The sequence below is a fragment of the Lynx rufus genome, unplaced genomic scaffold (genome assembly GCF_022079265.1).
Source record: "Lynx rufus isolate CCGP_SWC_20201006 ecotype Redwood Valley unplaced genomic scaffold, mLynRuf1.p SCAF_13, whole genome shotgun sequence".
In the NCBI taxonomy this organism is placed as follows: domain Eukaryota; kingdom Metazoa; phylum Chordata; class Mammalia; order Carnivora; family Felidae; genus Lynx; species Lynx rufus.
The window spans coordinates 51,369,507-51,385,928 of record NW_025814827.1 but is presented as its reverse complement, the minus strand read 5'-3'; the positions used below and the strand labels follow the sequence as shown (position 1 = coordinate 51,385,928).

The 16,422-nt window shown below is 38.6% G+C and overlaps 1 protein-coding gene across 2 annotated transcripts in view; it reads left to right on the top strand.

The window, feature by feature from the left end:
- Positions 1–280: 280 nt before the first annotated feature.
- Positions 281–16,422, top strand: part of PRKD1 (protein kinase D1) — a 334,083-nt gene continuing 317,941 nt past the window's right edge. For both annotated transcript variants that reach the window (XM_047074633.1, XM_047074632.1), the window contains exon 1: positions 281–544. In XM_047074633.1, coding sequence (XP_046930589.1) covers positions 281–544 — 264 coding nt within the window. The remainder of the gene's footprint in view (positions 545–16,422) is intronic.

Sequence of the window (16,422 nt, the reverse complement as noted above, 5' to 3'; positions counted from 1 at the left end):
AAGGCGGCGGCGGCGGCGGCGCCTCCCCCGTGCGGCGCCCGCGCTCCCGGCGGCGCAGCCCTCCCGCCTCAGCCATTTTCCCTCCCCCGCTCCCCTCCCGCTCCTCATCCTCTCGCCCTCCCCCCGCGCGGGGACTTTTCCGGAAAGTTTTTATTTTCCGCCTCGGCTCTCGGAGAAAGAAGCTCCCGACTCCGCGGCGGCAAAACTTTTCGGCTGCCGCTCCGCCGGCCCCCGCCCTCGGCTGCTCGGCCCCGCGACCCTCGGCGCGCCCCGCCGCGCGATGAGCGCCCCTCCGGTCCTGCGGCCGCCCAGCCCGCTGCTGCCCGTGGCGGCGGCGGCAGCGGCGGCCGCCGCGGCGCTGGTGCCGGGGTCCGGCCCGGCGCCAGCCCCGTTCCTGGCTCCCGTCGCGGCCCCGGCCGGGGGCATCTCCTTCCATCTGCAGATTGGCCTGAGCCGGGAGCCGGTGCTGCTGCTGCAGGACTCGTCCGGGGACTACAGCCTGGCGCACGTCCGCGAGATGGCTTGCTCCATCGTCGACCAGAAGGTAAGGCGCCGTACAGGGGGCGCTGCCCGTCCGGTCGCCCCTCGCCGCGCCAACTTTCCGGCTCCGGGGGCTCGGCCGGGAGCCAGCCTCGCCGGCGCTCGGGAAGGGTCTGGCACCGGCCAGGGCTGGACGCCGGCAGCCGAAGCACTGCATTCCCCGTTGTCCGGTTCTCCCTTTGCCCCGTCTTCTTGCATTCCCGGTATCTCTGCAGTCCGCATCCTCCTCACCCATTTCCAGTCCTCTCGGGACATTTCCAGGTAGGTTGCTTGCCCATGTCTCCCAGCGCCTCTCCCTCCTCTTAAGACTTCCCTGCTCCCCCTCCTCCGCCGCCCCCCCCCCCCCCCCCGCTTCCCTCTGGACCCTGGACCAGCACGTTCCTGGCGCCAGAATCCTCCTTCCCGTACCAGAGTTTTCCCCCGGGACACGCTCAACACGATTTCAGCACCACTCCCTTCCTCTTCAGGCCCCTCTCCCAGCTCGGACCGATGCTGAGGAGTTCCTGGAATGATCTAGAGATGAGGAATTTCTCACCTGTCAAATAAGCTTTTAAGAGGGAATGATTGACTCGGCCAGCTGTGAAAACAACTGACCAGATCACAACGACTCACCTCCCTGTGGTGTTTTTTAGTCCTACCTTTGTGTGAACGTGAAAGCAAAATTTTCAACGATAAAATCTGGAAGTTGCAGCCTTTTTGATCGGCATCCCTGAGGCACTGATAGTAGGGCATTGAAGCAGAGGCACAGACCTTTAAGTGGTGGGGGTGCGCCTAGGGGCGCTCCGAGGCTGGCCGTCCCTGTGGGACTCTGGACAGCGGTCACAAAAGGCAGGTTGGAAAAGGGGCCATTATCCTGGGCCAGGCCACCCGGGGAAGGGACCCACCCTGCCCACAACTGTTTGTAGTGCAATTTTGAATTTCAGGTTTCTGTAGCCATCCAGAGTGATGTTGCATGGAAAAGGGTGATTAAGAGTGTGAAGGAGAAGGGGCATGGCGCCAGTCTTAGTATAAACAGGCAGGGTTTAGGGGGTGGGAACAGAAGTCTATAAAGGTGCTAAATTTCCACCCTGGAGGACTGGCTAATCCTTGCCCTATAAAAGTCACTTGAATAATCACTGAATGCTTTCTTTAAAGTATGTGGAGGACAGATTGCTAAACTTGAGTGTTGTTAATTGTGGCAAGTAGCACAAGGAGATGAGGAAAAGCCCTGGGGAAAAATCAGTAATCTAGGAAGTTTGTAAAAGTTCTGGAGGTGCGCTAAGGCAACAATGAGTGTGAAGCATTTTTGGTTATTGAATGTAGTGACACTTTCTATTACATACAACTCTCAGTCTTTTTCAACTTCCATGTAAATGACAAATTCTAATTCAGGTACGTGTCCTGTCATGTGTCTCCTCATCAATATTACAGGGTATTTGTTGCAGGTGAACAGGAGCACTGTCCTAGGCATTGTAAGACTTCCCTTAGTGCGACAATCTCCATTAGGGTGCAAACCAGTTAACTAAAGAGCATTACCGGATAAGCATAAAAACCAAGTATAATAAAATTTCTCAAAAAAGCAAATGCAATTGTATAGAATTTTAATTTACCTAAATTCTAAAGCAAGTGATAGAGTGTTAGGGAATATTCACATCGAGTCAGATTAATATGGGCAAACTATTTTTGACCAGCTTTAAAACACCCACCCTACCCCCTCGATGGAGTTTAGAATGGAGAGAAACATGTATGGTTCAAGAGGTTTGGGATTGGGATTTTGAATGGAGAGTAAATTCCATTTGTCTCAGGAGCTACCACATCTCAGGATGTTATATGGAGGGAATGATATGAGTGCAGAGGGACAGAGGCTACAGGTACCTATGGAATGCAGCAGGCCCTCTGGCCCCAGGGTAGGGACTAGGGTATTTAGAGAAAGTACAACTATGAAGAGGCCTTGAAATTAAAATGAACTCAAATTAGTAGAAGCCTCAGTAATCTTCCACATAGAGATCTCAAACCAAAGAAAGATGGATTTGCTGCGTGGAAGATGTTTTAGAATGCCAAAAATGTTATGGTAGAAAGAAAACTGGAGTTCAGTCATGAACTACTTGAGACCTGAGCCAACACTGGGGGAGAGACCTGGAATAGTACCAGAAAGGGAAAAATCATCAGCCTTGGTGGCTGATATATAAGGGGAATCCCTTCCTTTTGTATTTACTCTTGTAATTCTTCTTTTTCTAAAACAAGAGTTTGAGAAGCTTAATGGCTTGGGATAACCAAGGTAAAGTTCTCCCTTGTAGTTTTCTTTTTTCTTTCTTTCTTTCTTTCTTTCTTTCTTTCTTTCTTTCTTTCTTTCTTTCTTAAAGTTTATGGCAAAGAATTCAGTTTAGAGATGTGGATTTGAGGGCTATTTATATACAGAATGCTGTAAATACTTGATGGTAAATACTGGATGGTAAATACTGGATGGTGGGTCTCTACTGGAAAATTCCCATTTATCTGTCTTCCATCATCTGTCTTGAGGTACATTATCACCCAAGGCAGAAACGTGATTAAGAGGCCTGAATATCCATCACAGGATAGCAGGGATCTCTTTGCCTTGTGACAGTAGAAATGGCAGACAGGTCAGTGTTGAGTTAAGGAAATGAGAGGAGGTCCTTTGTCCCTTGTTTCAGGTTCTCTTAAGTACTTGCTGGAAATATCAACCATGAGGAAGGATGACAGGAGGAAAAAAGAAAGGGAGGGAGGGAAATGAATGTTTTAGGAGAGAGCTGAGAGTTTGAAGTGATTTACAGTTTATAATGTAGACTGGAGCCATGTGGAGCTTACAATAGAAGGTTCTCCTGAGTTTTTGAGCCCTCCACATTCATTGTTTCATAAACTTTTCGAGAAGGGTTTTTATACAGTTTGTTTGAGAGTTCTCTAAGTACTAATACTAACAGAGATCAGGCTAGCTTAAATCTTTGGAAGTATTAGCTGACAATTCAATTTATTTAAGCAACATTCATCGACATTTCTTGTGGGGTGTGCATCTGAGGTTTTTAGGGCTGACTAAGAGAGATTGTGTCCCTGAGAAACTCCTCTTTAAAGTTATTTTTGTTATTGTTTAGAGTTTAGAGTATAGTTTTTCTTTGATTATGTAGGTTTGGAAATTGGCAAACATTTGATTGCACTTGAAAATTTTGATGGTAATTTAGCATTTAAGATGAAAGTACCCAAGTATATACTGAATTGTATAGCTAAGGAATTATTTCTTTTATCTTTTAGTTTAGGTCAAAAATCTAGTCTTGCTCTTCTGTATGTAACAATGTTTAAATATATAAGATGTTATTCCTTCCTTTGGAAGTATTAGCCTAAGGTTTTACTTACATTATGCTTGTTTCATTACTTTGCAAGCATGTAACCTTGAAGGCTGGTTGTATATAAAGACATGCATTCTGTTAGTGTACATGATTATTGTTTCCTGGAAGGTAAAAAAAAAAACAAAAAACAAAAAACACCAGTAATTGACTTCTCTTTGAAACACTGTTACTCTCTACCAACAAAGGAATCTTGACTGTATAGACTAAGAAGGAATTGTTTTGAGGCAAGAACAGTATTCTAAAGGAAGAATTAGTGTGGTTTCATAGTGTATTATCTCTCTGTTTATCTGTCTACACACACACTTGCACACACACATACTCTTTTCTTAAACAAGCAGTATTAATTTCGGGATATGAGATCTAATTAATATGACTATCCATTCATTTTGGTTATTATCTTATTAGAAAGATGACTCATATTTCCTTTTTGAATTTGCTAAAATGGGGTAATACCTTCAATAAGACTCTTGGCATATAGTTCCAGTTTATATACAGACATTTATCTGACAAGAGAAACTAAACAGGGAGATTTTATAGGAGGTAGCTCACTAAAGGAATAACCAAGACTAGTGTTTTGGTTTGAGAGCAGATTTGCTATACTTGTAATTGTGTCACTTTCTTAATTGCAAATTGTTCTCTTAACAGTGTCGTTTTTATCTTTATTGTGATTTTAGCTATTGTACTACACAGATTAAGTTGGAAATAATTAACTGCTTGACCAGCTCAACATATGTGGAACAACAAAATCCTTTTAAGCTAATGATGGTGTTTGGGTCTTAGGTGTACACTTTTTATCCAGATTTCATATTTGTCATTATTGTATGTATTCTATGATTTCCAATTTAATGATGAAGTATAGAAGTGGTCATTTCATTGAGTGATTCTTAATGTAACTTTAAATACTATATATTTAAAATTATAATTTCTTTCCAAGTTTAGTAGTTTAATAGGATTATATTTTGGTATATATGTAATACTTATGTACTGCATATATATATGTAATATTTACATATATACATATCAGTTTATTATCTAAGTTTATAAGTGTTTTATATAATACTTTTAAAAGTGTACTTTTCCATGTATAGCCTTCCGATGCTGAAATACTGTTTTCTCTGTGTATTATAGGCTGCAAAAAGTGAGGCCTCATTACATAGCTCATAATCCAAAGAGAAACTCTGCTTTATATTTTATATCAATGTGCAGAAGTGAAAACCTTTTCTTATAGGGGTATGCTATTTAACAGTTTTCACAAGAATATATATAATTTTTAAATTTTATTTATTTAAGTAATCTCTATGCCCAGTATGGGGCTCGAATTCACAACCCTGAGATCAAAAGTTATATACTCTTCTGATTGAGCCAGCCAGGCACCCCACAAGCGGAATATTCTATAATATTTTATATAATACAAGATATTTTAGAATATTCTAAGAATTGGATGATTGGTTATTTTGACAATATATGAAGTAATGTGGGCCTTTAGATCCAGGATTGAGATAAATCTGAAAGAATTTTCTGTGAAATCTATAGTGTGTGTGGGAGTGGGAGTTGGCGGTAGGTATGGGGCTGGAAAATTATTAGTAAGGTTTGAAAATTTGCCCCATACTTAATAACTGTGTTGGTCCATATCAAGAGACTCCTATCACAGCTATTAAGGGAGATCTAAACCTTTATTTGGTAATTATTATTACTTTTTTTTTTTGTGAGGTGATTGTATATAGGTCTTCAGTTTATGCATGAATGACTTAATGACATTACTGGACAGTACAAACAAATTTGTACCTTTGAATGTATGGTTACAATTTATCTAAGATTACTTTGAAGATTAAGGATAATATATATAAAGAATTAAATATACTGCCTGGCAAATAAGTGTATAATAAATTAAATAGTATTATTGGTATTCTAAGACTTTACAGACAGCATACTGTCTTGATAGCAAAAGAAATATGTACTTTATTATTTTATTCTTACGTTAACATATAAATAAAATTATAGTGTTAAAAAATAGTATAAATGTAAGGCTTTGATAACATTTTTCCTCTGCCCTGTATAATAGGGCAGATCTTAGAGTACCTGCATTTTGTAACTGCTTCTGAAATTTCAATCTCTCAGAATTCCTCAAGGAGTAATTTGATTATTGCTAAATGTAAAAGCACACGCTGATAAAAGTATAGCACATCTTCGTTGCTTTTTATTATTTTTGATAAGAAGTTGATTTAATTCCTTTTCAATTGCAAGTGTAATTCCAATGATATTTCATTTGGGAAAAAAAGGGAAATAAAATAGGTAAGGGTATAGTATTTGGCAACATAATGATTCTTAATTCTGGTCCTCAAGACTGAAATGGAAAATTCCTTTGCAAGTCTACCCTTGATAGGAGGAAGAAGGGACTTGGAAATGACTCTGGGGGATTGCATTTTGCTATCACACTAGCATCCAGGGATTATTTTCTAAGTTGTTACATCTGATGATGTAGAGGGGATGAGAGGCAGGTTTACTAGGAAAAAACTGAGTTAGCAGTTTGGCTGAGCCAATCCCAAGTGTTTTTAAAATCGTTTCACTAACTACCACTTACCTCTCATGGAATTCCATGCTCCATTATAAAACCTTTAGACAACCACAATCAGTAAGTATCCATCCATCTTTTAAAGAAGAGTAGAAGAGATAATTATATGAAATGTGTATGTGATTTAGACTGGAAACATTGAATAAGTTCTCAAGCTACACCAAGAAACTGGTATGATCAAGATAGCAAGGCTGGACCCAAATTCGATTAGAGGTGGATAAAATGAAGTTCATGGGAGTTGATCATAGCATGAGAGTTCTTTGTTTTATTTTTATATTTGTTTGCTTCGTTTTTCTGTGTTGGGCGTAACTAATATTTTTGACTTCTGACCCTTTATAGTCACCTTGATTTATCTTAAAGACCTAAGTCCAAATATGGAAATAGAGGTGAAAGAAAGGAGTGGTTTTTTTTTAAAGTTTATTTATTTATTTTGATAGAGAGACAGAGCAAGCGGGGGAAGGGGCAGAGAGAAGGGAAGAGAGACAGTCTCAAGCAGACTCTGCAATGTAGGACTTAAACTCATGAACCCATGAGTTCATGACCTGAGCTGAAGCCAAGAGTTGGATGTTTAATCAGGTGAGCCACCCAAGTGCCACCCCTCCCTCCCTGCAAAGGAGTGTTTTTAAAGATTGTGCACACCTTTTAATTTCCTCAGCATTATTCTAGGGAGGTTTTGAAAATGAGATTTCAGTTTCTTAAAACCTTTTTTAATGTTGAAATATGGTAGAACACAAAACAAAACATGTGCATCAATTTTTTGGAATTGATAGAAATTAGATACAGAGAAAGTGGTTATTTTGCTCCCATATATTCAGTTTTTTTCCATCTAAAAGAATATGTGAAATTTCCCCCAGGAATTTCTCTGATATTGTCAACCAAATATTTTTCTACCATTAAAAACCAATAATGACAGCACCACTTGAAGTAACTTTGCAGCAGAGGAACCCACATTATGTTGGCTCTTACTCTCTAGTCTCACACAGAAAAGAGATAATTAAGTAAACAAAACCTTTGATTATATTACACCTATAGCCATTATGAAATAGCATGTATTTTAGATAGTCATAGAGTATAAGAAATTGGTGTAAAAACACCACATATTAAGACACAGTTTTGCCTGTCAAAATTTACAGTTTCCTGTGTAGAAGTTTCTTCCAAAGTTGCACAAAGGTTTTATTTGGCTAAAGCTAGTCAGTTGATACAGCAGCTTAGCAGTGTTGGCAAATATGAAGATTAGATTTTCAAATATGTGATCATGTAGGAATTTTGTTCAACTTTTTGGTGAAAGGGGAAAAAAATATGTACCCTTCCCTGGTTCTTTGGCTTTTAGTCTCAGGCACTGACTGATGAGGAATTTGTTGAATTTGCTTGTATTTAGGCATAATTTCAAAAAATTCTGATTTCCACCTTCCCTAATTGTCAGCAGTCACTTTTTTTGTACGTATGTATCATCAAATGGATGAAAAGTATGAATGTGATAATGAAAATATTGAGCAAAAGGTATAAATGTGCCTAATAAATGGTATTGATAATCTAAAGCTCTATACACAAGTACATTGTTATGTTAATAAAAGAGACATAGTTTTTATTAGCAGGAAACTTGTCTAACTTATTTGGGTAAAAAAAATTATAGGTATCTTTTGTTTGTTCAGATTGTTGGAGAAAAGCCATACCTTAAGCATTTGAAGCTTGTTTCAGCATACAAGGTTCGTCACAAAAATAATACAGTTAAGATCCAGTGAAAAGAGTATTAAATATGTTAAATAAAGATTTGAGTCTCTTTACTTTTTCATAAACAATGAAATAAAAAGAATCTGAATATAATAAAAACCTGATTTGATAAGATATGTTGTAGACAAAAACATATTTGCACGTCAAATAAGACAACAATGTATTCAAATATGAAATCCATGTACCATTAATTCAGTTTGCTTTTCATGTATGTTTTGTAAATGTTTTAAGTTGACTTAAGTAAAAATTTTGGGGGTGCCTGGGTCGCTCAGTTGGTTGGGTGTCTGACTTCAGCTCAGGTCATGATCTCATGGTTCGTGAGTTCTAGGCCTGCATCAGGCCTGGAGCCTTCTTCGGATTCTGTGTCTCCTTCTCTCTCTGCCCCTCCCCCACTCATGCTCTGTCTGTCTCTCTCTCTAAAATAAATAGAAATTAAAAAAATTGAAAGAAAAAAACATTAAACCAATAGGTTAAAGCGTTATTAAAGATTTTTAAACTGTCAGTTTTGAAAATACCAAAAAATCTAAACCTTTTCCTAGCTTGTCTGAATAAGTCATACTTAATGATATAGTAACTAGTGAATAATTATGGAAGTATCATTAGGTCTTGAATGGATAACTATTGCCAGAATAGAGACCAGGGTTTCAATTCTAGTTCAGGTGCTTGAATTATGTTCCAGAGACCTTAAAAATGGATTGAATTAGGCCAGGTCAAATATTTATTCATGACATTGTGTCTCAATGTTTTTATCAATTAAACATGAACATTTTTTCCCCCATATTTTAACTCCTTAGATTTTGAGAAATGGCATTAGGCTTGCTCATGGTCTGGCAAGGCATCTTGGGAGGGACCAGGAGTTCTTATAATACCTCCAACTGGCTACATCCTTCTCAAAGTGCTGGGATATCATGGCCAGCCTTCAGGGAGGAACATACATAAGGACTCCAGGGCATCTGGAATAGGTTATAGGAGGAATTGAAGACATCTAAGGGTGATTTGTTTGTTAAAGAAAATAGATTATTAGGGTGGGACAGGAGAATGTTTCTCATTTTACAGAAAAGTGAAGTCTACTGACCACGAGGAACCATCTGTATAGTCTTTGCACTCAGTGCCTTTGAAAGGTTTGGTTTGCACCCTGGATATGGAAAGCTGCCGCTAAGAACATGTGTGACTTACGGAGTTGTATTTGTTTAGAGATTGGTTAGTCCAGTTAGACCCTCAGAACAGTGATGCTGGGGCTCAAGGCCCCTTGACCAAAATCAGTGGTCTAGGGCAAACAACTGTAGCTTTTGCTATTGTCAAAAGCAGGAAAGAGTAGGGGGAAATGGTGGGGTTGGAGGAGTGGTAGTTAAGCTTGGGTGATGACTTCTAATCCGTGGTGATGAATAGACCTGAGCAGGCTATAGTAGGCAGGGCCTGTGGGATTAGGAGACTAGTGGACCAGAGATCAGAAGAGGACAGTGACAGTGAAACTCTGACCACCTGCAGTTGGAGTTAGCAGGAATGGTCCTACTCTATAGCTCGCGTATAGCAGTGGGGAGAGGTCTAGGAGGTGGCTTTTTATAAGTTGAGTAGTTCTCACTGGAAGTTTTCACAGTCACAGATGAGAGGTTCAAGGAGCAAGTCCAGGATGACTTGATGTGAGAGTTTTAGGAAGAGCTTGTCCCAGGAGCATTGGGTCATGCTCTGTAAGGTTCTGGGCCTCATGGTAACAATGGCTGGCAAAGCGGAGCCTCCAGGAACAAAACCTTCCTGGCATGTACTCTGTGTGCCTGCCTGTATCTTGGCTTTTTTTTTTTTTTTTTCATTTGTCATCTCTGATTTTCATAGTAGCCCTTTGTGATAGACATTTTATTTCCACTTTAAGGATGAGGAAACTAGGGAGGCTAAATCATTCGCTCCAAGTCTCATAACTACTAAGTAGAAAGCAAATCCCTCAATATATTATTCCCTTCACTATAGCTAATCCTGGGAACAGAGAGGGCTGGGATGGCTGTAGGTTTGTACAGAGAATTTGGAATTGGGGGAGGGGGAAATGTTAAGATTCCTATTATGTTCACTGAAATTTACTTAAAGACACTTCAGCTCTGACTGTGTGATGTTATTTATGTGTGTGTTTAAATTATTCCTTAGTCTGGAAGACTTCCTTCATCTGGAATTCACATCCCAGGTAGTGGTCAGCTAGAAATCTAGTCATTCTGGAGACCACCACTACAATGCTTCTCTTATTAGTGGCAAGATACCCACTCCTATACTGATAATTACTGTAAGCAACATTAAAGATGGACTCTTATTGGGGATATTAGGGCCATTACAGATACCCGAATGGCCAAAATATTTTAAGACAAACCTCACCCTTGTACTAATATGTCTTCTTTTTTAATTTCAAAAAATTTTTCAGTTTATTTATTTTGTGTGTGTGTGTGTGTGTGTGTGTGTATGTGTATGAGAGAGAGAGAGAGAGAGAGAGAGAGAGACAGAGAGAGAGAGAGAGAGAGAGAGAGAGAGAGAGAGAGAAAGAGAGAGGCAGAGAGAAGCAGAGAGACAGAATCCCTAGCCCTGACAGTGCAGAGCCTGACGCAGGGCTGCAACTCACAAACCTTGAGATCGCGCCTGAGCCAAAACCAAGAGTCGGCTTAACCGACTTGAGCCACCCAGACACCCCACCTCTTTTTTTTTTTTTAAGTAAATATCTGTGTAGCAGAATTAGGTTAGGAATTTGCTTTTATTATACTCTGGTAAGAGGATATGGGAATAGTTATTCCTTACCCATCTTTAAATTTTCAGACACCACTGTTACTTTTCCAAAAAGTTAATTATTAATTAACTTGTTTGATTAAATTGGCCTACCTTGGTTCACAATACTTTTTTCCAGGGAGATATGGGCACTGAGGTGTTTTGGAAGAAATAATTATGTTAAGACCATGTATTGATCAGTGTGGCTCAAGACTAGTGGATATAAAGAATATTAGCCACCAGTGTCAATCAGTGAATCATTTCTTCTTGAATACTATATTGATTCTGAGGAGATTCTGAGAAAATAACTCAAGATTCTTAAGAAAGTGCCTTTCAGTGGTTGTTTTTCATTTGAGAAGTATTTGGATTGCCCTATGCTAAGGATTATGCTTTGCAGATATATTTTCTCTTTCTATAAATTTTATGTGTTTGTTTGCTTATTTTTTGATCAATTGTGAATGAACACACCCAGAGGTAAACTCATTCCCGCTGGTTGAGCATGAGTAATCACAGGCCACGTGGAGGTTTTCTTTCATGTAAGTCCTGGCTATGACAGATTATGACTTGCCTTGCACTCTTTTGCATTGCTTGTGTTCAGGACTAAGGCCAACACTTCTCTTGTAGACTGTTTTACTATCTTTAGGCTTTGCAAAAGTGTAGTTGTCTATATAGACAGACATGGTTTAATCTAAAGTGTATTGATAATTCAGTTACACTCCAAGAGTTTCTGACCCGCATGACTGTTAGGAAGTGTATAGTAGTTATTCATTCCTAATGGATGAGAAGGGTGCCTGAAATATTGCCTCTTTTTGATAGATTTAGAACTTTTGCAGCTTTAATACAATGGATGAATTACAAAGAGAATTCTCTTGTGATATGACTTCCCAGTAGTCCCTTGGCTGACCAAAAGGCAGCAGACCTGTCCAGCCACAGTAGAAGTCTGAATTTATTACATATCTGTTAGTCAAGTACTGTCCTTTATAAGCCTTATCTTGAGATAATTCATCTTTAACTAGTAGGACTCCCATCAGTTGTTGTTTCAGGAGTAGTAAGGTGAGTTGTTCATGCCTAGCTCTTCTCTACCAAATAACCAGTGCTAAGAAGTAATTGACTAGCTTCAGAGTAGTTCCTATACAAGAAGGCTTTTACCCCTTCTCTGTGACAGACCTTAATTTTATTTATTGATGTAGAATGAACTGTTGTCACCCTGGGATGGAGATCTTTAGAATAATTAAGTATAGCCAATAGCTTGAATAGATTTTCAAAGAATAAAAGACCAAATCTTGCATGATCTCTGCTTTTATTCAATTCTTTGGTAAGAATAGGGATCAAAAGTAAACATGCAGTGAAAATGGACTGGTAGAGTGGATCTGAGTTAATACACTACGTTAAATGGAATGATCATATATGCCCACTTATCCAGGACCCTCCTATTGATGTTTTTGTTCTAGAATTCCTTTTGAGTGGATGTTTACCAATAAAAACTATGGAGTTTTAAGTTAAAAATAAACAACAAACAAAAACAGAAAGAAAAACCTTTCTTTGCTGGGGCGCCTGGGTGGCGCAGTCGGTTAAGCGTCCGACTTCAGCCAGGTCACGATCTCGCGGTCCGTGAGTTCGAGCCCCGCGTCAGGCTCTGGGCTGATGGCTCAGAGCCTGGAGCCTGTTTCCGATTCTGTGTCTCCCTCTCTCTCTGCCCCTCCCCCGTTCATGCTCTCTCTCTGTCCCAAAAATAAATAAACGTTGAAAAACCTTTCTTTGGGCAAACATTTTATTGTCTTTTGGCCAAAAATCCTTGTACATTTAAAGATAAAAGCAAAACTTACATCTAGAATTTATTTCATGGAAAGAGTCATCCGATTATATATATTGGCCATGTCACTGAGCAACTTTTCTAAATGGAGTCTTGAGCTAAAAACAGAAACAAATATAAAGCTTACTTTGGTTTGAATGTTATCCTCTGTGATCAAAAGTTTTTGTATAACTTAAAGATGAACACACAACCAACATTTAGAATTGATTTTATTTAACTAATTCATTAGATCTCACTTTGAATGTAATATCTAAAGTAATTTAAAGTCTACATTCTCCAACCAATGTAAATCAAGATACTGTGATAGATAAGTACATGTTTATTGTGTCAAACAGCAAGTAATTTTGCTTATTTTGGTACTTCATAATACCTTTATTAATCCAAATAGGTAAACAGGAAAGGCCTTCCTTGAAGCTTCAGCGCCCATGGCAACCATTACAGAGGCAAAATACACTGACTTACATGCAGAAGGATAGCATTATCATTGTTTCGAGTTGTACTTTATTATATTCTGGGTGCTGGAGAAAATAACGTGGTTAGAAAAAAAAAGAGAGAAATATTGTGCACAAATGCTCTTGATTACTTAGAAAACTTTTCTTTCTTTCTTTCTTTCTTTTTTTCTTTTTTTTTGAAGTTGATTTTTGAGAGAGAGCATGCACACAAATGGGAGAGGGACAAAGAGAGAGGGAGAGACAGAGAATCCCAAGCAGGCTCCACAATGTCAGAGCAGAGCCTGACGCAGATCTGGAACTCTGGAACCATGAAATGATGACCTGAGCCAAAGCTGGACACTTAACTGAATGAGTCACCCAGGTGCCCTGAAAACTTGCTTTCTATTTAAAAAACAGGTAGGCAAATAAGGGAGATAAAATTTGGAAATTGTAGTGTCCCAAGATAACAGTGTAGGCTATAGCTCCTATTTTCTTAGGATGAAAATATCCAGGCATAGACTGGATGAAGCAAATGCATATTATACCTATTACTCTTCACTTGGTTTCTGTTGATAAATATGTTGCTGAAGTAATATTAAGAATTATAGGTTCAGAAATTATAATGTTGAATATCCTGGCTTCTGAAAAATAATGCAAGTCAATGGGTCTAAAGCCACTTGAAAAGGAACTTGATTTTGTATAATCATTTGTGTTTAGAATTTTCCCCACATGGAAAATTATAACTTTATAATTCAATTACTTAATTGTTTTTCTTTTATTTTGAAAACTACAAAATTACCATGTTTGATAGGCTGAATAATGACCTTCAGAGATGTCCACACTCTAATCCCTGGAATTTGCATATGTTATGGCAAAAGTTATTTTGTAGATGTGATTAAGTTAAGGATTTTGAGACAGGGAGACTATCCTGGATTAACTGGGTGAGCCCAATCCAATCACATGGGTCCTTAAAAGTGGTGAATCTCCCAGGTTAGGTCAGACAGATGAGACTTAAGCAGGAAAATTCTAACCACGAGAGGGACTCTATACCCTATCATTGACTTTGAAGTTGGAGGAAATGGGTCAAGAGGTAAGGAATGCTGGGGTCCATACGCAAGAGAATTAAGGGTTGTAGTGGTAGGAGATGTGACCACAGAAACAAAAGGTTGGACTGATGCAAGGAAGGGGTCAGGAACCAAGTAATACAGTCAACACTGAAAGCTCAAAGCTCAAAAAGTGAGAAAAATGATCCTCCTCTAGGAGCTCAGAAGGAACCGCACCTTGACTTTAGCCCAAGGAAAGTGACTTTGGACTTCTAATTTCCAGAAATGGAAGAGAATAAATTTATGTTTTTAAAAACTGCTAATTTTGTGGTAGTTTGTTATAGCAGTGACAGGAAATTAATATGCCAGGTTCACTGGAGGAAAGGTGAGAAATTCAGATAAGCCTCTAAATGGATCATACTACTCAGATTTAAAGTATTTTAGTATCAGACTTTTTTTCTACAAGAGAAGATGCTCATCATAACTTCTGTGTGATTTATTTGCTCTTTTCTTCTGATACTATGTTTTTTTCTGGTTTATTTTTCCCTCCCAACTTTATAGAGACATAACTGACACATAACATTGTGTAAGTTTGAGGTATACAATGTAATGACTTGATTCCTGTATACATTTCAAAATGATTGCCACAATAAGATTACTTAATACATCCATCACCTCACATAATTGCAATCTATTTTATAGTGAGGATATTTAAGATCTACTTTGTAGCAACTTTGAAGTATATAGTACATGATTGTTAACTATAATCACCATGTTTTACATTGCATTCCCAGAACTTACTCATCTCATAACTGGAAGTTTGCACCTTTTGACCCACATCTCCCCATTTCAAACCACCCCACAGCCCTTGGCAACTACCACTGTGTTCTCTGTTTCTATGAAGTTAAACTTTTTTAGATTCTGCCTGTGAGTGAAATCATAGAGTATTTGTCTTCCTTGGACTTACTTCACTTAGCATAATGTTCTCAAGGACCATCCATGTGTTGCAACCGGTAGGCTTTCCTTCTTTTTTATGGTGGAAAAATATTCCTGTGTGTGTGTGTGTGCATGTATGTGCACTCGTGTGTGTATCCATCCTATTTTCTTTATTCATTTTTCCACTGATGGGCACTTAGGTTGTTTCTGTGTCTTGGCTATTGTGTGAATAATGCTGCAGTGAACATAGGAATGCAGCATCTCTTTGGATGACTCTTGGATGTCTCTTCCTAATCAATTTTTATAGAGATAGAACAGAGAAAGTGTCTAAACTCACATTTTTTACTCTATATTTACTATAACTATCACAACCACATAGTTTATTTTTTTCTTTTAATTAATTTATTGTGATAAAATTAGTATGTAACATACTAGTTTCAGGTGTCCATCATAATGATTCAATATTATCATACATTACAAAATGATCACCACAGTAAGTCTAGGTACCATTTGTCACCATAGAATTGATCCCTTTTACCCATTTTATTCATCCTCCAACCCCTTCCCCTCTGATAATCACCCCCCATCTGTTCTCTGTATTGATGAGTTTGTTTGACTGGTTGTTTGGATTCCACATGTAAATGAAATCATATGGTATTTGTCTTTTTCTGTTTGATTTACTTCACTTAGCTTAATATTCTAAAGGTCATGCATGTTTGTGCATATGGCAAGATTTCCTTCGTTTTTGGCTGAGTAATCCGTTTTGTATATATTCCACATCTTCTTTATCCATTCATCCATTGATGGACACTTAGGTGTTTCCTTATCTTGGCAATTTGATTGTATGTCTTTCTATGTCAGTTTTTAAATATAAAATGCCTTTGGGGGTAGTTTTTGTGTGGAGAAAAGACTTTTCAGATCTTTATTTTGTTTTAGAATTTAATATTCAAGTTGTTAAAGTTACAGGTTAAGATATTAATCTTTCTAGTGTATCTAGTGTAATTTATACTTTTTTTTAAGTTGAGCAGATTTTATTTAAATTTTAGTTAACATTCAGTGCAACATTGGTTTTGGGAGAGGAATTTAGTGATTCATCATTTACGTACAACACCCATTGCTCATCACAAGTGCCCTCCTTAATATCCATCACCCATTTAGCCCGTACCCCACCCACCTCCGTCCATCAACCCTCAGTTTGTTCTCTATCTTTAAGAGTCTCTTGCAGTTTGTTTCCCTCTTTTCTCTTTATCCCCCCTTCCCATGTACTCATTTGTTTTGCTTC